This window comes from Ranitomeya variabilis, chromosome 6 (assembly GCF_051348905.1).
Source record: "Ranitomeya variabilis isolate aRanVar5 chromosome 6, aRanVar5.hap1, whole genome shotgun sequence".
Taxonomy (NCBI): Eukaryota; Metazoa; Chordata; class Amphibia; order Anura; family Dendrobatidae; genus Ranitomeya; species Ranitomeya variabilis.
In genome coordinates, this window is record NC_135237.1 from 495,065,863 (window position 1) to 495,092,546 (window position 26,684).

Here is a 26,684-nt window from a genome sequence, read left to right on the forward strand (position 1 = left end):
AAAATCGGCAATTTTTTAACTTTGAAATTCTCTGCTTTTTACAAAAATACTGATACCCCCCATAATAGTTATTAATTTACACTCCCCACATGTTTACTTCATATTGGCATCATTTTGAAAATGAAACCTTATTGTTTTACGACGTAATAGGGCTTATAGTTTTATGCGCAATTTTTCACATTTACAGCAAAACCCACTTTTCAAAGGACCAAGTCACTTCTGAAGTCACTTTAAGGGGCTTACATAACAGAAACCACCCATAAATTACCCCATTTTGCAAACTACACCCCTCAAGCTGTTCAAAACTCATTTTTAAAAACTGTTAACCCTTTAGGTGTTCCACAGGAATTTTAGCATGAGCCAAGAACCAAATATGACGATATCGGTACCACCCGGAGTGACTAGATGTAGTATTTGTAACAAAATTTAATCCAAGTTATGTAAATACACACTGAACATGTCATGTGCATATATATATATATATATATATATATATATATATATATATATATATATATATATATATATATATATATATATATATATATATATATATATATATATATGTTACTCCATAATATCTTCAACATCGGACTCTGAATCTGACTGTTGTTCTACTGGCTCGTCTTCAGTACCCTTGTTCTGGCATGTCTGTAATCTGCACATGTCTGTGCACTTCAGGCCATTGCTGAGGCAAGTACACTGAGGAAGTTCACATGACCGCACACACTTGCAGGACAGTAGCTGTATAATAGCTTCTGGTGCTGGTGCCCCTTGCATCCACTTGACAACAAGCTTTCCGTCGTTATCTATCATCCAACCGCAGTCTGTTGGGTTTGCAACCCATGGCTGGCTCTGCAGACTTCTCCTCCAGATCGCAGCCTGGTAGTTTGCACGCAGTGCATGCATGAAAAGGCAGTCCTGGCAAGGAGGGAGTTGACTTGACTCTACCACTCCACGTCTGGCACAGAACAGCTGATAACGGAGCCTGTTTACCTCAGTTGTTTGGGTAGTTGGCAGGTACATGTGGCAGGTGATTTCCTGTAACTTCTCAAAAAGTTCGGTAGACACTTCCCATGAACGACCAACTTCCTGAAAGGCATCCTGGTATGTCTTGTTCATCTTCAACTGCTTGAGTGTCGTCATCTTCCCACGGCCAGCGAATGCACTGACGGTGTCACAGCCTGTAAATGCATGCATACCAATCAATGAATCACATACGCTGCCTCCCAATGTTCGGCTCAGAGTGGTGATATCCAGGAATCTTGTCCGGTTCTGTGTACCGCATTTCTGGAACAGGTGGGATGGGATTTTGTGGCACATGCCCAGACACAGGACCATGACATCAGTATCCTCCGAAGTGATGATGACCGACTTGTAACCAGATTCTGCTGCATGAAGAGCATGGAGAAGGAGGCGTGTGTCTGCTTCTTCTTGATTTGACTTAAGGTCAGCAGCCTCTTCCCACTGTTCTTTGGTGATCTTAAAGCAGAGCTGCTCACATGTGACATACAGCTCCTTCTCCTCAAGCTTCTCCCTGTGGTGTTTCGCCTTCCATTCTTCTACCAGAAACTTTATGAGACTTGCCTTGTTGGAGGAACTACTTAGAAGCTTTTTCCACTGCTGGATGTTGTGCCCATGTTGAATGTTCTTGAAATGGATCCCTGTGCCTTCATATCTGTTGACTCTTTCTGTATCTTTGATGGATGTCTCCTTGTAGACGTCAAAGACAATATCAATGCGCTTGCTCTTAGCACCCTCATGGATAGCGCGACTCATTGCTGTGCCTGCTAGCTGGCCAAATGTTGCATTGTTTCCCTTCAGTTTCTGAACCAGGCTCATCCCATCAATGATGGTTGCAGAGGGCTCGGGGATCACTTCTGCAGGACGAGCATTCCTCTCCAACTCCCTTGCGAGGGCAGCCTTGTTGGTCTTGCGGATAGACCCATCACCATTGGCAAGTGCCCATGGCAATGGACCCAGGGGATGAGTCAAGACATCACTCATTTGTAGCTTTCTGTTCTCAGCTACAAGTATCATCTGGCCAAATAGGTTTCTGTCAGCCTTCAAAATTACCTCCTTGCCAAGACCTTGTCTGCGTGTCTTCATTTGGATGTTAGAGAACGTTTTAAGTTTGTTCTTCGTCATCTTGTCATGAAACAATGTAGTTGGCTTATCGGTACCCAAACGCTCATCCTTGAATGTTTGATATGCATCCTCTCCTATACTGTATGCCCCTTGAAGGTCTTTGGCTACATCTGGTGGTGCTACAGTCGCTGTTGACAAACTGATAAGTTCACCATTATGCTCTTTGTTGAAGGGGTTCACCCAACCTGTCTCCAGCAGTTGAACGAAAGATTGGACATCGGCTTCATCTCTTCTAATCCTAGACACCTGTAGGTCTGAATGGCTGAAGTCAGTATATTGTTGGCCTACCAGGGCCCTCAGCTGCCTCAAGTACATACTGCGGTACTCTGATGTCAGGTAGAACCTGGAAACAGCTCCAACTTTGAGGCTGAAGCCTTTTGTGCCCCCTGGTGTCTGGGTGTCTTTGTTGATTGTCTCTTCAATGGTCTGGTCCACAGGAATTCGTCCAAAAGGATTCTTGCTACCGATCTGGACCGAAAAGCCACCTTGCATGAAGTATTCATGGACCTCTGGGTGTTCTATGGGCAGCCGAGACATTGTGGCATAGTAATAGGTTAGGTATCGGGCATAGTTGACCTTGTCATAGGCAAAACACCATGGTATCATCTGTCGGATTGCTCCTAGGTGAAGCATCCAGTTGCCTTCTCTTGAAGCTCGAACCAGGGCCAGCATGGTCTCGACCATGTCCAAGTATGACATCCAGAATGCTGAGAGTTGTTCATTTCTGAGGGTCTCAAGATAAACTTGAAAGAGCTTCAGGGTAAGTGTGCAAGATTCATTATCCAAGAGCTTTTCGAAGGATCCCTGCGACACACTGATGCGAAAGTTTGTGATGTTCTTCAGTGTTTCATCCAGATGGTGAAGGTCCCTTGCATGGTTTTCTTCTAGCCATGGAAGGAAGTTTTTCTATAAACTGCAGAATTAGGGTAACCAAGTTTGGGTTTGCCGTTAACCCTTGCTAGGTTGCAGGTAAAATTGGATTACAATGTAATATCTGGAAAAAAAATGAAATTTTGAAATTTCGCCTTCATTCTGCTAAAATTCCTGTGGAACACCTAAAGGGTTAACAGTTTTTAAAAATGAGTTTTGAACAGCTTGAGGGGTGTAGTTTGCAAAATGGGGTAATTTATGGGTGGTTTCTGTTATGTAAGCCCCTTAAAGTGACTTCAGAAGTGACTTGGTCCTTTGAAAAGTGGGTTTTGCTGTAAATGTGAAAAATTGCGCATAAAACTATAAGCCCTATTACGTCGTAAAACAATAAGGTTTCATTTTCAAAATGATGCCAATATGAAGTAAACATGTGGGGAGTGTAAATTAATAACTATTATGGGGGGTATCAGTATTTTTGTAAAAAGCAGAGAATTTCAAAGTTAAAAAATTGCCGATTTTTCCAAAATTTCCGAATATTTAGCATTTTTTTATATAGAAAGGTAAAATATATTGACTCCCATTTAGCACTGACGTGAAGTACAATATGTCACGAGAAAACAATCTCAGAATGGCTTGGATAGGTGAAAGCGTTCCAAAGTTATTAGCCCATGAAGTGGCACAGGTCAGATTGGCTTAGGCACTTGGGTACAAATAGGCCTAGGGCTGAAGGGGTTAATAAGCTACGTATATGTAAGGGCTATCATATCAAAAAATAAACTACAGACATGCATCTACCTAAAAATACCAAAGAAAATTAGTCACTCCGGGTGGTACCGATATCTGGCCCGGCTCATGGACTATTTATCCGGTCGCTCCCTCTGCCGCCGAACTATCTCTAGGAAATCTGGATGGGAGGCGAACACCTTATGGGATCGCTTGGTTCTCGTTAAGGAAACTGCGTGATCCGGAGCTGAATTAGGGTCATCATTAACCTTTAACGCATGATTGACAGCCTCAATGAGGGAGTCAACAGTTGATCGGAACTCCGGAGAATCCGGGTCCAGGGACGCCTCAGACTCATACTCAGAGTCCAAAGGAAATAAAAAGAAGAGGGACTGACAGCACTCACTTCATGGGGCGCCCGTTCTATGTCCAGGGAACCATCCCGGATATCCAGACAAACTCGAGTAGATGAACAGCGCTCCAACCAGGTGTAGTTATCAAAAGTGAAAAATTTATTTAAGCCATGGTACAGCAACGTTTCGACCAAAAACGTGGTCTTTTTCAAGCATGAAAAAGACCACGTTTTTGGTCGAAACGTTGCTGTACCATGGCTTAAATAAATTTTTCACTTTTGATAACTACACCTGGCTGGAGCGCTGTTCATCTACTCGAGTAATACTCAGAGTCGTGATCGCTTCGAGCCCCTGGAGAGGGTGAGCGAGAAGTGGAGCTACCCGAGACTGAATGGCGTGGTGAATGCTCAGGAATGGTAGTGCGGATCCGTTTTTTGGATGTCCGAACCTCCTTCAGGTGAGAGCGGCATCTGCTGGCCGATGATTCCCCTGTTATAGAGGGGTCTCTTAACCCAGGAAAATGATCGCCCCGCTCCCCAGAGGGGTCATGAAGGGATTCAATCGCTTTGGCTAGTGAAGCCATGGATTGTGACAGTGACACGGCCCACTCAGGGGGGCTAGATACACTGGGGTCGGTAGCGGTGGAGGGCTCCTGGGCACATTGGGCATCACAAGTTGCGCAGAGCGGGGAGCTTTGAGGCCGGGGGAGAGGAGCCTGGCAGGTGGTACACACAGAGAAAAAGGTGGTATGTACCTTAGTGGTCTTTTTAACACTTGACTGCGACATGTTGTACCCCAATGTGATGAAAAGAGGCTGCTAGTGGAAGCTGAGGGGTAACGCTGCAGGGAAGCACTTAGTGCCGTCTCCTTACCAGGTCCTGTGCCCCGCAATTGGATAGGTGGCGCTGAGTGGGAAAAACCTCCGTGGAGAAAAGGAAGCCGGCTGGCGCTGCATGCTGCAGAAGGAAGATGGCTGCCGAGAGTCTGTGGGTAGTCTCGCAGGGAGCGAGAAGTGCCAGAAGCGTGGGCGGAGCAGCAGAAATGATGCGTGAGGTAGGCGGAGCCTACCGGAGTGCGGCCTACACTAGGCAGAAGCCGGGGGCTAAATTTCTGGCTTCGGCCGGCGCGCACCCGCGGACCGCGGGGAAAAGAATCGCTGCGCTCTGGGGGGAAACCTGCCGCTATGGAGCCCTCTAAATACATGGTGACCGCCGGAAAAAACGACCCCTGGTGCACTTACCCCAGAATGAAGGTGCCCTGGGTAAATAGGACGGTGCAGGGATGGGGGAGCCTCCATCCACCATCCCCATAAAAAGGGGGGTGGAGAGGAACCGTACTCCTACTTCCATCATCCGCCTGTTTTCAGTGGTGATGCAGTGGGGGCTGCACGGACGCCACAGTGGAAGAGTGCCTCTGAACAGCCGAGGGTGAGACCTGGTGGGCAGGGCAGATGTCCGGCAATAAGGCCTGGCTGCAGAAGAGGATACTGGAGGTGACACACCAGTGCTCGTCTGTAAAACAGGGGGGAGATCGGTGCCCTTGAAGGGGTCCGTCGCCCAAAAAGGTCAGCTCAGGTAGTGGCATCCCACATCGCAGGAGAGGATATGGAGAGGTAAAACTCCCGTGCTCGCCTGTTGTTGTTTCGGGGAGATCGGAGCCTTGAAAGGTTCCGTCGCCCCTTCGTCCAGAAAAGAAGGTTTAAATCCAGTGTGCCTCCTATGGACACTAAGCTTGAACTGGGTCTCTGGAAGCCAGCATGAGGGTGTATACTGCAGGGGAGGAGCTAACTCTTTTTATCGGGCAGCACGGTGGCGCAGTGGTTAGCACTGCAGCCTTGCAGCGCTGGAGTCCTGGGTTCTAATCCCACCCAGGACAACATCTGCAAAGAGTTTGTATGTTCTCTCCGTGTTTGCGTGGGTTTCCTCCGGGTACTCCGGTTTCCTCTCACATTCCAAAGACATACTGATAGGGAATTTAGATTGTGAGCCCCATCGGGGACAGCGATGATAATGTGTGCAAACTGTAAAGCGCTGCGGAATATGTTAGCGCTATATAAAAATAAAGATTATTATTATTATTATTTTGTCTCAACTTAGTGTCAGCCTCCTAGTGACAGCAGCATAACACCCATGGTCCTGTGTCCCCCAATGTGGCGAAGGAGAAATCCTGTGGGACTTCAAGATCCAGACAGATAAGCAGGTGTTGGCTAACCAACCAGACATTGTGATAGTAGACAAGAATCAGAAGACAGCAATCATAATAGATGGCAGTACAAAGTGACAGCAACATTGGAAAGAAGGAATTTGAGAAGTTGGAGAAATACCAGGGCCTCAAAGGAGAATTGGAGAAGATATGGAAGGTGAAGGCGACAGTGATTCCAATGGTGATAGGAGCACTTGGAGCAGTGACCCCAGTCAGCCAGACAGGATTATTGGAAGGCAGGGTGGCATGGAGCTGTTGGAATAGACAATACATGCACTTTTACTCTGGAAACTCTCAATACTGGGAGGATTCTGACAGACGTACGGAGCAGAAATGCTTGGACGGCCGAAGAGATTTTGTATTGTTTATTATAGCAGTTCCTGTCAGGTTCAGTGAACAGAGGCACACATATCCATGATACCGGACAGGATGCTGCTCTCACCCGGCTGCCGTTTTTAGCAGATATCTTTATGCAACACATCTTACTGTGTGTCAGCTGTGACACTGCTGTAGATAGCAGCTGACATTTAAAATCCTTTAGAATTGAGAGTCCTCAGTGATTGATACCTTTTAATGGCTAACTGAAAAGATGGTAACAAATTGCAAGCTTTCGAGACTACTTAGGTCCCTTCATCAGGCAAAGACTAAAAGAAATTCTGAAGAATCACATATTTATGCACAATACAGCCCAGAAATAATGCCATAGATAAGACAGGTGACGTAAAGCGGAATTACCATTATGTGAGAGTGATAAACAGTTGTGTCCATAAATATTGGAACAGTTCATAGATAAGGAAGTCTTAATATTTTATGGTCCTCTGAATGGGTCTGGTACTGTGTTATGATGCCCCCACACGGTCTGAGTAGCAAATTCCTTAATTGATGTAAAAATGATACAGAAGATTCAGAAAACACTCCCAACTAAAGGAAAAGGGATCCTAACACCCAAGAAGAGGTCAGACTGGACACCTCCACCTGGGCACAACCCTCATTTGGATAACTATATAGACTCCTTCAGACATTTGCTAAAATCCACCATCATTGATACTAACAAGGAGACAAGCATTCAACATCAGTGCCCAGGAGAGAAAGGCCATACAGTCTCTGAAAGCCAACAAAGAAATCATCATTAAACCTGCTGACAAGGGAGGTGCAATAGTCATGATGAACACATCAGACTATATGAAGGAAGCAAACAGAAAACTTATGGACACACGCTACTACAAAAAATTGGAGTCGGATCCTACACAGGACTATTACAAGGAACTAATCAAGTTGGTATCTTGTCTGCCTGACGGATTCACAAGAGCCGATGACCAGATACCAGAAAGTCCAAGAATAGGGACATTCTATATGCTTCCCAAAATCCACAAATCTGGAAATCCAGGAAGACCAATTATTTCATGCATGGGCACCATTACTGAGCAGGTATCTGGATGGGTAGAGGGTATTCTTAAACCCCTGGTAAAGGATACACCCAGCTTCATTCAGGACACAACTGACCTATTGAATACACTATCAGCAATAGGTCCTCTACCAGAAGGAACCATCCTGGCTACCATGGATATGGAATCTTTGTACTCTAATATCCCACACCAGGATGGACTAAATGCCTGCAAATTGTTAATGGAAAACACTGGGACTGATGCTGTTTCTGTGGTGAAACTTATAAAATTCATCCTCACCCGCAACTACTTTGAATTTGACAACAAGATATATCAACAGGAGACTGGCAGAGCAATGGGAAGTAAAATGGCCCCACAGTATGCAAATCTTTTCATGGCCAAGCTTGAAAGTGACTTTGTCCTCATATCCCATCAGGCCTCTGGCCTACTACCGCTATATTAATGATATTTTAATCATCTGGATGTCTGAGCCACAGCTAAAGATGATCCATGAACAGTTTAATCAATTTCATCCCACCATTAACTTAACACTCAACTACTCCAGCACTGAAGTTAACTTTTTGGACACCATCATTAAGCTGCAGAACAATTAAATAGAGACATCCCTGTATCAGAAGCCAATCGACCGCCCAACATACCTTAAATGGGACAGTTTCCATAAAAAAAACATATAAAAAACACTATTGTCTACAGCCAAGCCATCAGATACAATCGTATATGTTCCAACCCCATGGATAGGGATGAACACCCTTGGTCGCCTCAGAAAGACCTTTCTGAATCAGGGCTACCATCCAAGAACAATTCAAAACCAAATTACAAGAGCAACTAGAATATCAAGGAATCACCTGCTACATTACAAAGCTAAAGAAGAAAATAATCGGGTGTCTCTAGTAGTCACCTACAGTCCAAATCTGGAGGTGCTAAGGGGAGCTGCACGGAAATTACAGCCTTTACTACAAAAAGATGCCCGCTTACAATCCATTTTTCCAGACCCCCCACTACTGTGTTTTAGGCAGCCCCCAAATTTAAGAAGCAACATTGTCCGAAGCTCCTTGTCTTCTCCAACAGCTGCAGGAACTTTTCCTTGCAACCAGAAAAAATGTAAAACCTGTCCACTCATAATGACCACGGACAAGGTAAAGATCCCCAATTCACATCAGGACTACAAGATACCAGGTTCTTTCAGCTGCATCACATCTAATGTGGTGTACCTAATTATTTGTACTAAATGTCCAACTGGGGGTCTGTATGTGGGGGAGACGGGGCAAAAACTGAGAACAAGGATGAACTCTCATCGCCACGCTATAAGAGAAAAAGAATTGCTGTACCTGTGGCAATACATTTTAGTCTCCCTGATCATAGCACCATGGACAAGAGATTACTTGTATTAAAGGGTTATTTCAAGTCTCAGAGAGACAGAAGAGTTTGGGAGTATAAACTGATGATGACCTTTGACACACTCAGTGCAGGAATGAATGTGTCCCATGGATTTATGTCTTTTTACATCAATTAAGGAATTTGCTCCTCAGACCATGTGGAGGCTTCATAACACAGTACCAGACCCATTCAGAGGACCATAAAACATTAAGACTTCCTCATCTATGAACTGTTCCATTATTTATGGACACAACTGTTTATCACTCTCACATAATGGTAATTCTGCTTCACGTCACCTGTCTTATCTATGACATTATTTCTGGGCTGTATTGTGCATAAATATGTGATTCTTCAGAATTTGTTTTAGTCTATACCTGATGAAGGGACCTAAGTAGTCTCGAAAGCTTGCAATTTGTTACCATCTTTTCAGTTAGCCATTAAAAGGTATCAACCACTGAGGACTCTCAATTCTAAATATTTTTCTATCTACTGGCGAACACGGTACCAAGATATATATCTTTCCTATATTTAAAATCCTGACAGTGAACTATATAAAGCTTATGTTTTTGCTAAAAAATAAAAGTATTTAGTAATTTTTAAATGTATTTTATTTATTTTATTACATTTCTTTGAGAACTCCTTTAAGGTACGTGTGAATTTCCTCAAACAAGAAATTAGTCTAAAAAAGCCCAAGTGACCAATGTGAAAATTGCAAGATTTTTAATACTTTTAATACAGATTGTGATGATGAAAAAAAAAAATGTTGCCAAAAAAATATTTTTACACACAAACGTGATTTAAATACTAGGTCACATTTTCTTATGTTAACTTCCCTTTTAAGCAATAATTTATTCTTGATCTCCTTTATCTTCTTGTAATCACAGCATACAATGAGAATGCTTTGTATGGTATTGTTTTTTGTTTGTTTTTTTAATTATATAAATGACACTTATACACTTCCTTACAGATGAAGCGCGTGCAGGAAGCTGAACGTAAAGTGTCTGCCTTCCAGAGAGAAAACGAGCTGCTTCGCTCATCTGTTCGTCAGCACAAAGAAAAAGTCCAGCAGCTCCAAGAATTGCTTACTTCCAGGGAGCAAGCACACAGGTACCTGTGACTGTCAGCAGCACACATGTATACAGGTACCTGTGACGGTCAGCAGCACACATGTATACAGGTACCTGTGACTGTCAGCAGCACACATGTATACAGGTACCTGTGACTGTCAGCAGCACACATGTATACAGGTACCTGTGACTGTCAGCAGCACACATGTATACAGGTACCTGTGACTGTCAGCAGCACACATGTATACAGGTACCTGTGACTGTCAGCAGCACACATGTATACAGGTACCTGTGACGGTCAGCAGCACACATGTATACAGGTACCTGTGACTGTCAGCAGCAGACATGTATACAGGTACCTGTGACTGTCAGCAGCACACATGTATACAGGTACCTGTGATGTCAGCAGCAGACATGTATACAGGTACCTGTGATGTCAGCAGCAGACATGTATACAGGTACCTGTGACTGTCAGCAGCACACATGTATACAGGTACCTGTGATGTCAGCAGCAGACATGTATACAGGTACCTGTGATGTCAGCAGCAGACATGTATACAGGTACCTGTGACTGTCAGCAGCACACATGTATACAGGTACCTGTGACTGTCAGCAGCAGACATGTATACAGGTACCTGTGACTGTCAGCACACATATATACATGTATACAGATACAGGTGCTTCTCACAAAATTAGAATATCATCAAAAAGTTAATTTATTTCAGCTCTTCAATACAAAAAGTAAAACTCATATTTTCTCCTTCGCCTCATTGGGGGACACAGACCATGGGTGTATGCTGCTGCCACCAGGAGGCTGACACTAAGTATTACAAAGAAAGTTAGCTCCTCCCCTGCAGTATACACCCCTCTGCTGGCTCCCAGCTAACCAGTTCTTGCTTAGTGTCCGTAGGAGGCACACGGACTGGTCTGCTATTCAGACCCGAAGAATCTTTTTACTTTTACCTTTTACCGGACGAAGGGGGCGACGGATTCTTTCATGTTCCGATCTCCCCCGAACCAACAACAGGCGAGCACGGGAGTTTCACCTCTCCGTATCCTCTCCTGCGACGTGGGATGCCACTGCCTGAGCTGATTCTAGGGGCGACGGGCCCCTTTCATGGCACCGATGTCCCCCCTCCCTTATCAGACGAGCACTGGAGTGTCACCTTCAGTATCCTCTTCTGCAGCCAGGCCTATTGCCGGACATTCAGCCCTGACCACCAGGTTTTACCCTCGGCTGTTCAGAGGCACAATCCAGTGTGGCGTCCGAGCAGCCCCCACTGCACCACCACTATTAAGAGCGGATGGTACAAGGAGGCGGACGGTTCCTCTCCTCCTCCCTAACAAACGGATGATGGATTGAGGTTTATCCCTGCACCGTCCACGCTGCACAGAACAGCGCTGAAACCCACATCCGCGGCGGCTCCATGCCGGGACGCGCACCGATGGTGAGTGGATCCATCTTCAGAGGGATATCCATAAAGGCGCAGGCAACCTTAGTCACTTTCCTGTGGCCCACCTCTCTGAGGTAACGCTCTGGCCGGCTGCAAAAATTTAGCCCCTGGCTTCGGCCGATGTGTAGGCCGCATCCCGGAAGTCTCCTGAAACGCCCCGCTGGTGTCGCCCGCCTGCTACAGAAATTTAGGCCCCGGCTTGGGCCTATTCAGCATCGTGTCCGTCGCTCCGCCCCCCGAGTTGGCGCTTCTCGCTCTCTGCGAGATTTTATCTACTCTGCAGCTCACAGTGGCCATCTTGGTCCACCCGGCCGGCTCACACTGAGGCAACGATTTTTAGCATTAAGGGGGCACAACCACTCTACATCAAGGCATTAAACGCGCAAGTATTCTCCCTTCTTAAAGGCACATGTAGTATTGTCTGGTTTTAAAGGCGCATGTCCAGTATTGTCTGTTCTTAAAGGCGCAGGTCCAGTATTGTCTGGTCTTAAAGGCGCATGACCAGTATTCTCTGTTCTTAAAGGCGCATGTCCAGTATTCTCTGTTCTTAAAGGTGCATGTCCAGTATTGTCTGGTCTTAAAGGCGCATGTCCAGTATTGTCTGGTCTTAAAGGCGCATGTCCCGTATTGTCTGTTCTTAAAGGCGCATGTCCAGTATTGTCTGTTCTTAAAGGCGCATGTCCTGTTTTGGCTGGTCTTAAAGTCGCATGTCCCGTATTCTCTGTTCTTAAAGGCGCATGTCCAGTATTCTCTGTTCTTAAAGGCGCATGTCCAGTATTGGCTGGTCGTAAAGGCGCAGGTCCAATATTGTCTGTTCTTAAGGGCACATGTCCAGTATTGTCTGGTCTTAAAGGAGCATGTCCAGTATTGTCTGGTCTTAAAGGCGCATGTCTAGTATTGTCTGGTCTTAAAGGCACGTGACCAGTTTTCCCTGGTCTTAAAGGCGCATGGCCAGCATACCCTGGTCTTACGCACATGGCCAGTATGCCCTGGTCTTAAAGGCGCATGACCAGTATTCCTGGTCTTAAAGGCACGTGACCAGTATGCCCTGGTCTTAAAGGCGCATGACCAGTATTCCTGGTCTTAAAGGCACGTGACCAGTTTTCCCTGGTCTTAAAGGCGCATGGCCAGCATACTCTGGTCTTACGCACATGGCCAGTATGCCCTGGTCTTAAAGGCGCATGACCAGTATTCCTGGTCTTAAAGGCACGTAACCAGTATCCCCTGGTCTTAAAGACGCATGACCAGTACTTCTTGGTCTTAAGGGCACATGTCCAGTATTACCTGGTCTTAAAGGCACATGACCAGTATGTCCTGGTCTTAAAGGCACGTGACCAGTATGCCCTGGTCTTAAAGGCACATGACCAGTAGGCCCTGGTCTTATGCACTTGGCCAGTATGCCCTGGTCTTAAAGGCACATGACCAGTACGACCTGGTTTTTAACCCCTTAGCGACCTTTGACGCATACGCTGCGTCATGAAAGTCGGTGCCAAAACGACCTATGACGCAGCGTATGCGTCATGGAGGGATCGCGCTCCTGCAGATCGGGTGAAAGGGTTAACTCCAATTTCACCCGATCTGCAGAGACAGGGGGAGTGGTGCTTCAGCCCAGGGGGGGTGGCTTCACCCCCTCGTGGCTACGATCGCTCTGATTGGCTGTTGAAAGTGAAACTGCCAATCAGAGCGATTTGTAATATTTCACCCAAAAAAACGGTGAAATATTACAATCCAGCCATGGCCGATGCTGCAATATCATCGGCCATGGCTGGAAAACCTAACCTGCCCCCACCCCACCCCACCGATCGCCCCCCCGGTGCTCCGTTACGGGGTCCGGTCCCCTCCGTCCGCCTGCCGGCTCCTCCGTCCTCCTGCCCGCTCCCCCCGTGCTCCGGTGCCCCCTCCCTGTGCTCCGGTCCCCCCCCCGTGATCCGATCACCCCCCCCTACATACTTACCTGGCCTCCCGGTGTCCGTCCGGCTTCTCCATGGGCGCCGCCATTGTCCAAGATGGCGGGCGCACGCGCACTGCGCCCGCAGAGTCTGCCTGCTGGCAGATTCGTTCCAGATCTATTTTGATCACTGCGATATAGCCTATCGCAGTGATCAAAATAAAAAAAAGTAAATGACCCCCCCCCCCCTTTATCACCCCCATAGGGAGAATAATAAAAATAAATAAAATATATTTTTTTTTTTTTCTGCTAGGGTTAGGGTTAGAACTAGGGTTAGAATTAGGGTTAGAATTAGGGGTAGGGGTAGGGTTAGGGGTAGGGTTAGGGCATATGCACACAGTGCAGATTTGGCTGCGAATCCGCAGCGGATTGCCGCGGATCCGCAGCGGATCGGCCGCGGATCCGCAGCGGATCGGCCGCGGATCCGCAGCGGATCGGCCGCGGATCCGCAGCGGATTGGCCGCTGCGAATTCGTAGCAGTTTTCCATCAGGTTTACAGTACCATGTACACCTATGGAAAACCAAATCCGCTGTGCCCATGGTGCGGAAAATACCGTGCGGAAACGCTGTGTTGTATTTTCCGCAGCATGTCAATTTTGTGCGGATTCCGCAGCGTTTTACACCTGTTCCTCAATAGGAATCCGCAGGTGAAATCCGCACAAAAAAACACTGGAAATCCGCTGTAAATCCGTAGGTAAAACGCAGTGCCTTTTACCTGCGGATTTTTCAAAAATGGTGCGGAAAAATCTCACACGAATCCGCAAAGTGGGCACATAGCCTTAGGGTTAGGGTTGGAATTAGAGTTAGGGTACCGTCTCACAGTGGCACTTTTGTCGCTACGACGGTACGATCCGTGACGTTCCAGCGATATCCATATGATATCGCTGTGTCTGACACGCAGCAGCGATCAGGGACCCTGCTGAGAATCGTACGTCGTAGCAGATCGTTTGGAACTTTCTTTCGTCGCTGGATCTCCCGCTGTCATCGCTGGATCGTTGTGTGTGACAGCGATCCAGCGATGTGTTCACTTGTAACCAGGGTAAACATCGGGTTACTAAGCGCAGGGCCGCGCTTAGTAACCCGATGTTTACCGTGGTTACCAGCGTAAAAGTAAAAAAAAAAAAACGTACATACTCACATTTCGGTGTCCTTCAGGTCCCTTGCCGTCTGCTTCCCGCTCTGACTGTCTGCCGGCCGGAAAGTGAGAGCACAGCACAGCAGTGACGTCACCGCTGCGTTCTGCTCTCACTGTACGGCGGCACTCAGTCAGAGCGGGAAGCAGACGGCAAGGGACCTGAAGGACACCGAAATGTGAGTATGTACGTTTTTTTTTTTTTTACTTTTACGCTGGTAACCACGGTAAACATCGGGTTACTAAGCGCGGCCCTGCGCTTAGTAACCCGATGTTTACCCTGGTTACCCGGGACCTTGGCATCGTTGGTCGCTGGAGAGCGGTCTGTGTGACAGCTCCCCAGCGACCACACAATGACTTTCCAACGATCACAGCCAGGTCGTATCGCTGGTCGTGATCGTTGGTAAATCGTTATGTGAGACGGTACCCTTAGGGTCGGAATTAGGGCTAGGGTTGGAAATAGGGTTAAGATTAGGCTTGTGGTTAGGGTTAAGGATAGGGTTAGGGTTGTGTTGGGGTTACAGTTGTGGGTAGGGTTGGAATTAGGGTTAGGATTAGGGTTGGATTTAGGGTTACGGGTGTGTTGGGGTTAGGGTTGTGGTTAGGGGTGTGTTGGGGTTAGGGTTGTGATTAGGGTTATGGCTACAGTTGGGATTAGGGTTAGGGGTGTGTTGGGGTTAGTGTTGAAGTTAGAATTGAGGGGTTTCCACTGTTTAGGCACATCAGGGGTCTCCAAACGCAACATGGCGCCACCATTGATTCCAGCCAATCTTGCGTTCAAAAAGTCAAATGGTGTGCCCTCCCTTCCAAGCCCCGACGTGCGCCCAAACAGTGGTTTACCCCCACATATGGGATACCAGCGTACTCAGGACAAACTGGGCAACAACTATTGGGGTCCAATTTCTCCTGTTACCCTTGCAAAAATAAAAAATTACTTGCTAAAACATAATTTTGAGGAAAGAACAATTATTTTTTATTTTCACGGCTCTACGTTATAAACTTATGTGAAACACTTGGGGGTTGAAAGTGCTCACCACACATCTAGATAAGATCCTTTTGGGGTCTAGTTTCCAAAATGGGGTCACTTGTGGGTTTTTTCTACTGTTTAGGCACATCAGGGGCTCTGCAAATGCAACGTGACGCCCGCAGACCATTCCATCAAAGTCTGCATTTCAAATGTCACTACTTCCCTTCCGAGCCCTGACGTGCGCCCAAACAGTGGTTTACCCCCACATATGAGGTATCAGCGTACTCACAACAAACTGGGCAACAAATATTGGGGTCCAATTTCTCCTGTTACCCTTGTGAAAATAAACAATTGCTTGCTAAAACATCTTTTTTGAGGAAAGAAAAATTATTTTTTATTTTCACGGCTCTGCGTTGTAAACTTCTGTGAAGCACTTGGGGGTTGAACGTGCTCACCACACATCTAGATAAGTTCCTTGGGGGGTCTAGTTTCCAAAATGGGGTCACTTGTGGGGGGTTTCTACTGTTTAGGCACATCAGGGGCTCTGCAAACGTAACATGATTCCCGCAGACCATTCCATCAAAGTCTGCATTCCAAATCGTCACTACTTCCCTTCCGAGCCCCGCCATGTGCCCAAACAGTGGTTTACCCCCACATATGGGGTATCAGCGTACTCAGGAGAAACTGGACAACAACTTTAGGGGTCAAATTTTTCCTGTTACCCTTGGGAAAATTAAAAAATTCTGGGCTAAAAAAATATTTTTGAGGAAAGAAAACACATTTTTTATTTTCACGGCTCTGTGTTATAAACTTCTGTGAAGCACTTGGGGGTTCAAAGTGCTCACCACACATCTAGATAAGTTCCCTTGGGGGTCTAGTTTTCAAAGTGGGGTCAATTGTGGGGAGTTCCTACTGTTTAGGCACATCAGGGGCTCTGCAAACACAACGTGACGCCCGCAGAGCATTCCATTAAAGTCTGCATTTCAAAACGTCACTACTTCCCTTCCGCTCCCCGACGTGTGCCAAAACAGTGGTTTACCCCCACATATGGGGTATCAGCGTACTCAGGAGAAACTGCACAACAACTTTTGGGGTCCAATTTCTCCTGTTACCCTTGGGAAAATAAAAAATTGTGGGTTAAAAAATCATTTTTGAGGAAAGAAAAATAATTTTTTATTTTCATGGCTCGGCGTTATAAACTTCTGTGAAGCACTTGAGGGTTCAAAGTGCTCACCACACATCTAGATTAGTTCCTTGGGAGGTCTAGTTTCCAAAATGGGGTCACTTGTGCGGGAGCTCCAATGTTTAGGCACACAGGGGCTCTCCAAACGCGACATGGTGTCCGCTAATGATTGAAGCTAATTTTCCATTCAAAAAGCCAAATGGCGTGCCTTCCCTTCCGAGCCCTGCCGTGCGCCCAAACAGTGGTTTACCCCCACATATGAGGTATCATCGTACTCAGGACAAACTGGAAAACAATATTTGGGGTCCAATTTTTCCTATTATCCTTGGGAAAATAAAAAACTCCGGGCTAAAAATCATTTTTGAGGAAAGAAAAATATTTTTTTATTTTCATGGCTCTGCGTTATAAACTTCTGTGAAGCACCTGGGGGTTATAAGTGCTCACTATGCATCTAGATAAGTTCCTTGGGGGGTCTAGTTTCCAAAATGGGGTCACTTGTAGGGGAGCTCCAATGTTTAGGCACACAGGGGCTCTCCGAACGCAACATGGTGTCCACTAACGTTTGGAGCTAATTTTCCATTGAAAAAGTCAAATGGCGCGCCTTCCCTTCCAAGCCTTGCCGTGCACCCAAACAGTGGTTTACCCCCACATATGAGGTATCGGCGTACTCAGGAGAAATTGCCCAACACATTTTAGGATCCATTTTATCCTGTTGCCCATGTGAAAATGAAAAAATTGAGGCAAAAACAAATTTTGTGTGAAAAAAAAGTACTTTTTCATTTTTACGGATCAATTTGTGAAGCACCTGAGGGTTTAAAGTGCTCACTATGCATCTAGATAAGTTCCTTGGGGGGTCTAGTTTCCAAAATGGGGTCACTTGTGGGGGAGCTCCAATGTTTAGGCACACAGGGGCTCTCCAAACCTGACATGGTGTCCGCTAACGATGGAGATAATTTTTCATTCAAAAAGTCAAATGGCGCTCCTTCCCTTCCGAGCCTTACCATGTGCCCAAACAGTAGTTTACCCCCACATATGAGGTATTGTCGTACTCAGGAGAAATTGCCCAACAAATTTTAGGATCCATTTTATTCTGTTGCCCATGTGAAAATGAAAAAATTGAGGCTAAAAGAAAATTTGTGTGAAAAAAAAGTACTTTTTAATTTTTACGGATTAATTTGTGAAGCACCTGAGGGTTTAAAGTGCTCACTATGCTTCTAGATAAGTTCCTTGGGGGGTCTAGTTTCCAAAATGGGGTCACTTGTGGGGGAGCTCCAATGTTTAGGCACACGGGGGCTCTCCAAACGCGACATGGTGTCCGCTAAAGATTGGAGCCAATTTTTCATTCAAAAAGTCAAATGGCGCTCCTTCCCTTCCGAGCCCTGCCGTGCGCCCAAACAGTGGTTTACCCCCACATATGAGGCATCAGCGTACTCAGGACAAATTGGACAACAACATTCGTGGTCCAGTTTCTCCTTTTACCCTTGGGAAAATAAAAAAATTGTTGCGAAAAGATCATTTTTGTGACTAAAAAGTTAAATGTTAATTTTTCCCCTCCTTGTTGCTTCTGCTGCTGTGAAACACCTGAAGGGTTAATACACTTCTTGAATGTGGTTTTGAGCACCTTGAGGGGTGCAGTTTTTAGAATGGTGTCACTTTTGGGTATTTTCAGCCATATAGAACCCTCAAACTGACTTCAAATGTGAGGTGGTCCCTAAAAAAAATGGTTTTGTAAATTTTGTTGTAAAAATGAGAAATCACTGGTCAAATTTTAACCCTTATAACTTCCTAGCAAAAAAAAAATTTCTTTCCAAAATTGTGCTGATGTAAAGTAGACATGTGGGAAATGTTATTTATTAACTATTTTGTGTCACATAACTCTCTGGTTTAACAGAATAAAAATTCAAAATGTGAAAATTGCAAAATTTTCAAAATTTTCGCCAAATTTCCGTTTTTTTTACAAATAAACTCAGAAATTATCGACCTAAATTTACCACTAACATGAAGCCCAATATGTCACGAAAAAACAATCTCAGAACCGCAAGGATCCATTGAAGCGTTCCTGAGTTATTACCTCATAAAGGGACACTGGTCAGAATTGCAAAAAACGGCAAGGTCATTAAGGCCAAAATAGGCTGGGTCATGAAGGGGTTAAAGGCACATGACCAGTATGCCCTGGTCTTCAGGGCACATGACCAGTATGACCTGGTTTTAAACACACATGACCAGTATGCCCTCGTCTTAAAGGCACGTGACCAATATGCCCTGGACTTAAAGGCACATGACCAGTATGCCCTGGTCTTAAAGGCACGTGTTCAAGATGCCCTGGACTTAAAGACACATAACCAGTATGCCCTGGTCTTCAAAGCATATGACAAGTATGTCCTGGTTCTTAAAGGCACATGACCAGCATGCCCTCCTCCTAAAGGCACAAGACCAGTATACCCTGGTCTTAAAGACGCACGACCAGTATTCCCTAGTCTTAAAGGCGCATGACCAGTATTTACTGGTCTTAAGGGCACATCATCAATCCGAAGCTGGTCACCCTAACTGAGCTCAGGAGCCTTCGCCACTCATCCTCTAACCGCAACCCATGGTTTTCTCAGACCAAGAGATTGAATCCCTCTGTGAACCCTCTGTGGCTCGGAGTGCTCGCAGGACCGAGATACATGGTCCCTCTCCTACATGGGAGCGTCCGCCAGCAGGGGCCGCAAGTGTTCTAGAAAAACGTACAGGCGTCTGCAAAACGGAAGTTTTTCATTTCCTAATCTCTCCCCCATGATTTGTTGAGAACAACGCTGAATATGGATCGCATATTGCCTTGGATTGCAAGAGCTTCAGAAAAGGAGGGACTCTCCTATTTATACCATCAACAAATCGACGAGCAATTCACTGGACAGAAGCCGCTAAGTTGGTTGCCATACCTGGTCTGATTTTTATGGGCGACGGGTCCTTTTAAGGGCACCGATTCCCCCCACATCTTCAACAGACGAACACATGCAGTGTCGCCTCCTTGTATCCTCTTCTGCATCCAGGCCTTATGCCAAACAACCTGCCCTGTCCACCCGGGGACCTCAACTCTGGGGATGTACAGAGGCACACATCTTTGGCGTCCGAGCACCCCCCTTTGTATCAATTTAGGGGATGATGCAAGAAAGCGGACGATTCCTCTCCAATTCCCTGTTAACAGAATGGTGGATCGAAGGTTCCTAATTTTCTACTCTGCACGAAGATGGCAAGAGGCCTGCTGGTTGCAGCCCCGCATTCTGCCACTTGGCAGTCTAACCGGGTGGAATTTCTTGTGGTATACCTACCAGTATCCCTGCCCGATGTATCATCAATTAAAAAACCACAGACGGTCAGATAGCAAATCTGGTTCGTTCCGTCTTGTGGCTTCGGGTTCAGCGCTCTACCCTTCTTTAGCGCCACATGATGTTGCTTGACCAATAGTCTCCCGGTCAGAGACCTTATCTACTTCAATTCAAATCAAATCTTCTGAGCGGGAGACTAACAAGGGATCGTATTTTTTCTACAGACCCATCCAGCAGTAGAAGCATTGTCCTGGACAGTCTAGATCTAAGAGATCTTGGTTTCACGAAGGAGAAAATGAAAAGTATGATCATTCCTGGACCTCAAACCATTCTAACAATCTTTGACAAAGCCCTCCTTTTTCAGAGGCAGTTCCTCCGCTCAGCCATTCAACGAAAAAAAAAAAAAAAAAAGTGGAGTTTTCTGGCATCCATCGACATTCGGTTTTCTTACCCTCACATGCCTACTTTTTTCCCCTCTACAATTATCTCTTCTCCTTTCCATTCGCGAACAGCATTTTCAAGTCACGACCTCGCCCTTCAGCCTGGCTACCGCACCACAGTGGTCGCATCGCTCATAGCAGTTGTCATGTGCTTCTTGCACCCTAGAAACATGGTCGTCCTGCCCTACTCGGTCGACTTTCTAGCCGCTCTACAAGGACTACGCTAAGTCGTCTATATCACTTGCAATACCCTCTCACTTGGGCTAGCATCTAAACTTAGACAAGTTTTTTCCTCATTCCCAGCCCAGCAGATCCTCTTTGACGATGATCCTGCACAAGAAGGATGGTAATTCTCTCTCTCGAGTCAAGGTCGTGGCCCTTCAACACGGAGCTTGTGCACTTGATCACTCATTCCCTCGGTTCATTCAATTAGCTAGGAGGGTTCTGAGCAATAAGACGAAAACGGAAGAGTTTTCTTTTGCTCCGCTCGTTTTCAGCAAGTCAATCAGGCTTTCAAAAGGTAGTCTCTAAGCTCCTTCCTCATCTAGAGCCTTCTTCTGGTCCAATGGTTATTAGGGATACCAATGCCCGTCTTCTTCTCCCGATCATTTCTCTGGGGATCCGAACAGTACGGCTAATCCTACAGCAGGTCCACTGCCCTTAGGCGGGTCAACCATCCGTCTTCAATTTGGATAATGCCACGGCTGTGCCATACGTCAATCATCTCGCAGGTACCCACAGTCAAGCGCCATGGCCGAGGTACCTCGCACTCTCTGATGGGCCGAGATCTATCATTCGGTGATCTCAACAGTACATGTCCCTGGAGTAGAACACTGAGCGGCTGACATATTCAGCCGTCAGGGTTTTCTCCTCAAGTGAGTGGGAACTTCACTCGGAAGTCTTCCTTCATATCTGCCTTCACTGGAGTACTCCAGATGTAGGTCGGATGGCGTCCAAGCTGAACGCCTATGTACTCCAGTTCATGGTTTGGCTTCAAGATCCAAGTCCATCGCAGTGCATGCTCCGTTTCTTCCACGGTACCAATTTCCATAACTCCTCTTCCACTACGTCTTGAGATCCTTTTGGAAGCAGAAAAGGCCTCCAGTGATCCCAGGAGACCCGCACTGACCATGTCAGGTTTTCTCGCTTGCGGTACTAGTATTTCTCCGTCTTATTTCGTCAAAACTGGAAATATGGACCTTCTCGCAGGGAGCCTTCACCTGTAGTTCTTCCCTACCGCGTACCGTTAGATCTGGGGGACCTTAATGGTCCTGGGGATCTTACAGTAGACTCCTTTTTCGATCCAGAAGGACTTTACTATCAGGGAACGTCACTCCCCTTTTTTCTCTGCGTTCTTGTCATCCTGATGAGTCTTCAGAGCTTTTCAGTCTTTTTTCCTTATTACCATCAATGCATCGTTGCCCTCAAGCCATCCCCTTCCCTCGTTGCCAAGGTGGTTTTGTATTCCCACTGTTGCAGGGGCATCGTCCTCTCATCTCTTTCGGCTCCAGTCCACACAACGGAATGGGTTCTCCATAATCTGGAAGAAGTGAGTGCTCCAAGTGGGTACGTATCGAGGACGGCGTCCTTCCGAAGGTTGGACACTTTGCTTGGGCTTCTCGATGGTAAGTAGGCTTCCCGACGGTCACAGGAAGGGTTTAGCCGTGTTCATCGGCCACGTTAGCCTGGTGGATTCTTTTCACCATCCAGGAGTCCTTCCGTGCTAGATGTCAGCCTATCTCCCTGTCTCAGGGCTCTAGGCACCAGGCGTCGGCAAGCACGACCGCAAGCTTGCGAATTCCTCCAGTCCGCATGCATTCTTGAAGCACTATAATTCACACTCTTCCACAGATGTGAGTCTGGGCAGGCGGACTTTGCAGGCCGCCTTGGCGCACTTGTAAGTAGCGGTTACACGGCCTGATCTGATGTTGTCCCCACCCAGGGACTGCTTTGGGACGTCCCATGGTCTGTGTCCCCCAATGAGGCGAAGGAGAAATAGGGATTTTTGTGTACTCACCGTAAAATCCTTTTCTCCGAGCCATTCATTGGGGGACACAGCTCCCTCCCTATTATTAGTTGTATTTGTTTTTATCATTTGATATGTTATACTCTCATATATAATGTGACATGCTATACGCTTATATGTTGTTATTGATCTCCTACTGCTTTTGCACCGAACTGGTTAGCTGGGAGCCAGCAGAGGGGTGTATACTGCAGGGGAGGAGCTAACTTTCTTTGTAATACTTAGTGTCAGCCTCCTGGTGGCAGCAGCATACACCCATGGTCTGTGTCCCCCAATGAATGGCTCGGAGAAAAGGATTTTACGGTGAGTACACAAAAATCCCTATATATAGTCATTACAAACAGAGTGATCTATTTCAAGTGTTTATTTCTGTTAATGTTGATGATTATGGCTTACAGCCAATGAAAACCTCAAAAGTCATTATCTCAGTAAATTAGAATAATTAACAAAAAACACCTGCAAAGGCTTCCTAAGCGTTTAAAAAGGTCCCTTAGTCTGTTTCAGTAGGCTCCACAATCACGGGGAAGACTGCTGACTTGACAGATGTCCAGAAGGCAGTCATTGACACACTCCACAAGGAGGGTAAGCCACAAAAGGTCATTGCTAAAGAAGCATATTAATGAAAAGTTAAGTGGAAGGAAAAAGTGTGGTAGAAAAAGCTGAACAAGCAACTTTCATTGAGCTTGGAAAAAGATCCTTCCAGATCGAAACGCGTCGCTCGTTTTCCCGTTTGCCTTTGTAGAGCTGTACAGTCACCGTTTTCAACAGGATTCAATAAAGTTACAAAGCCTGAATTTTATTATGGAGCTGGAACTGGTTTTTCTTTTTCTCTGTAAACAGCACACAGCCTGATAAGTGACACATCGTTGAATTTAGCATTTTAACCCCTACCTCACTGTCGTGAGGTTACATAGCAAAAACCTGCTGACAGATTCCCTTTAATAAATTCTGTAATTCTGCCTGATTTCAGACACCCCTAGGGGGTGCAAACTGACAGCTTCTTTTGAACAAAAACCTGGTGACCGATTCCCTCTAAAGTGACCCTGTCACTTGCCTTCAATGTAATTTTTGTTTACCTGGTGTAATTGCCTCTGTTCCCTTGATTCTGGCATTTTTTCCTGTACCTCGATGTTCCTGATAAATGCTATTCTTATTGCTCCCCCTAGATAACTCTAGTCTTGTCAGTCAAAGGGGTGTGACATTTTCTTAAAAGGACCATGCCCAGTTGGCCAGTCGTTCTAGATTTACATACTGTACAGGTAGGAGGGTCCATAGCTCAGGAACTGAGAGTTGTAGAATTTAAAGATAAAAAGTCCATATTCGTGAATCCTTGCATACATTACCATTTCTGGGTTATCTTTACATCACAATGTGTTCTTCATCTCTAGAAAGGAGCTTGATACGCGAGTGTCGTTACTTGGGCCCGAGTTCCAAGAAGCTGTGGCTAAGGAGGTGTCTAGAGCAGAACGCCTCCATAATCAGCAGATCAAGGAGTTTCAGGAGAAAATGAAAGCGCTGTCACAGCAATATACGGATCTAGAAGACGAATTTCGTACTGCTCTAATTATTGAATCTGGAAGATTTAAAGAGGTATTGCCGTATGATGAATATGGAGAGGTCTAAATGGGAAGTTGACATTTTATTGTGTGAGGGCCAGTCAAATTGGGCGAGATCCAAAATTATGTGCAGGAAAGTTCTTTGTACGTCTCCTCAAATTTCTTCATCCAGTTACTCTGTGCAAAGCCTCTGCAGTCATGTAGTTAAATTCCTTGTGTCTGAGTGGTTTGTTGACGTGATCAAACCCCCTCTAGCACCATAACTATAGCCCTTGTATTCCTAGTCCCTTCTGGCCATTCACTGTGAATGGCCAGTAATACAGAATTCACAGGGAAGCTACAAACTATGGCCGACACCGGGTCTTCAGCGTCTGTTAGTTGTAAAAACCTGTACATACTAAGAGGTTGTCAAGTGAGTGATCTTTTTTTTTTTTTTTTTTTTTTAAGACTCAAAATGGGTTAAAAAGTTAAAGATCCAGTACTTTCTTTACTGATCCAAACCCTAACCCTAGCTACTTACAACCTCCTGACTTGGGGACATGAGACACAGTAGCCAATCCTTGGCCACAGTAGTGACCCGCTGCAGCCAGTGATTGCCTGCAGTGGTCACATGTCGTTGCAGCAGTAAGTAGAGATCAGTGGAAGAATTGGGCTGGCAGGTAACCAGTGAGGTGAGAACTGCTTCATTTACTATAGGCTCATAATGGGTCTAAAAAAAAAAAAAAAAAATGTTTTCCGCCAAACAACCACCAGGTAATTAAGGAACTCGCCTAAAAAATAACAGACTGAAAAAATTTGGAGTATTTTTTTTTTTTCAATCCTCTTACCTACAGTTTAAAAACGTCATATTCTGCTGCTGAAAAGATCTTCCTTGATAGCCTCTTGTATTTCTGGCCATAATTACAGTATATAACCGTCTTTCCCGGCAGGTCATGTAATGGAAATGAAGGCTTTGTCATTTCTTTTATGTGTAGACACAAGAGCTTACACTTTCCGTGGGTCTCGTGTCTATTTTACATCTTTGTGACCTTGAAATCTGCTTTGTTACAAAATGTTTCCTAATGAATCTGTTTATTGTGACAGAAGAAGAAAATTCTGCGTGCAATGATTTTCTGCCCGTCATCTCCTCCACACTTCTCTATTGAAGTCCTCATCCAATTGACAAAAACTGTGCTGTTTTTGACAATAGTTGGCTGAAAGTAATCAGGTCTTACCATGAATACTGCCATTTTCTAAAGTTCAAAAGTAAAACTTGTAAGGGATTTGTGGATAATGTCGCACAGCAAGACTAATTCGCTGCACGGTCTGTGGTAATGGCCAAGAGACAATAACTCCGCGTCTCGTATAAAGGCAAGTGTAGGTCATCACTTCAGACTTCTGTCACAGATTGCACCACAATTTACCCGCATCCTGCAATCTATGATGTGTTTTGCACACTTTGTATCTGCACCTAGAAACTTTTGAAAAGCGTCTATAAAAGTGATTATTAGTGATGAGCAAGTATACTCGTTGCTCGGGCTTTCCAGTGATCTCAAGTATTTGTGACTGCTCAGAGATTAAGTTTTCGTCGCTGCAGCTGCATGATTTGCGGCTGCTAGATAGGCTGGACACATGTAGAGATTCCCTAGCAACCAGGCAACCCCCACATGCACTCAGGCTGGCTAGCAGCTGTAAATCATGCAGCTGAGTCAACAAAAACTAAATCTCAGAGCACTTACAAATACTGGAAGATCACGCGAGCATTCTCAGGAAAACCTGAGCAACGAGTATACTCGCTCATCACTAGTGATTATATCTGAGAGTAATTAAATGTTCTGGATTTATTGTGGCACATGGCAATATGGACGGATTTGGGGCAGTGCTATTTTTAATGACCCTACATTTTGGTAACCAATCACATCTAGGAGAATTTATCAAGTAAAGCAAATTTCTAATGAGTTGTTAATTATCACAGCCGCAGAATTTGTAGAACATAAATGTGGTTCTCAATGTGATAGGTTAAAGATGGGTTTGATATCGTCACGGCAGAGCTAGCGGAACATAAAGAAGCGCTCTCTCACAGCCGCCATAAAGAGAAGCAATCTGCGAGTTTAATTCAGGAGCTCACTACCATGGTAAAGGAGCAGAAGACCAGAATAGCAGACGTCACCAAAGCAAAGCATGATAACATAAATTCTCTCAAAGTAGGTTTGTGTGTGTGTAGTGTGCCTTCACCTTTTTTTTTTTTTATAGGGAATCTGTCAGCAGGATTTCACCCTCCAAGCTATTTATATGTATACTAGATGGAGGCCCTATGCTATCGCATCGGGAGGGTGCCCCGGTGGTCTGGATCCCAGTGGCGGCCTGGATCCCAGAGGTGGGGAAGGGTCCTTGCGGTGTGGGGTTCTTGCGGCGGGGGAGTCCCAGCAGCAGGGTGTCCGGCGATGACCCGCTGGTGGTACTGCGTAAGGGCCTGGTACCACCAGCGGGTGCCATGTTGGAATACCCATCACTTGGGTATTCCAATATGGCGGTTGGCGTACTTCCT

The 26,684-nt window shown here is 45.7% G+C and overlaps 1 protein-coding gene across 5 annotated transcripts in view; it reads left to right on the plus strand.

Annotated features, from left to right (window-relative positions):
• The window catches only part of LRRCC1 (leucine rich repeat and coiled-coil centrosomal protein 1), a 111,236-nt gene that overhangs the window by 56,090 nt on the left and 28,462 nt on the right, over positions 1-26,684 (plus strand). For all 5 annotated transcript variants that reach the window (XM_077270750.1, XM_077270749.1, XM_077270752.1 and 2 more), the window contains 3 exons: positions 10,047-10,186; positions 23,990-24,191; positions 26,155-26,340. In XM_077270750.1, coding sequence (XP_077126865.1) covers positions 10,047-10,186; positions 23,990-24,191; positions 26,155-26,340 — 528 coding nt within the window. The remainder of the gene's footprint in view (positions 1-10,046; positions 10,187-23,989; positions 24,192-26,154; positions 26,341-26,684) is intronic.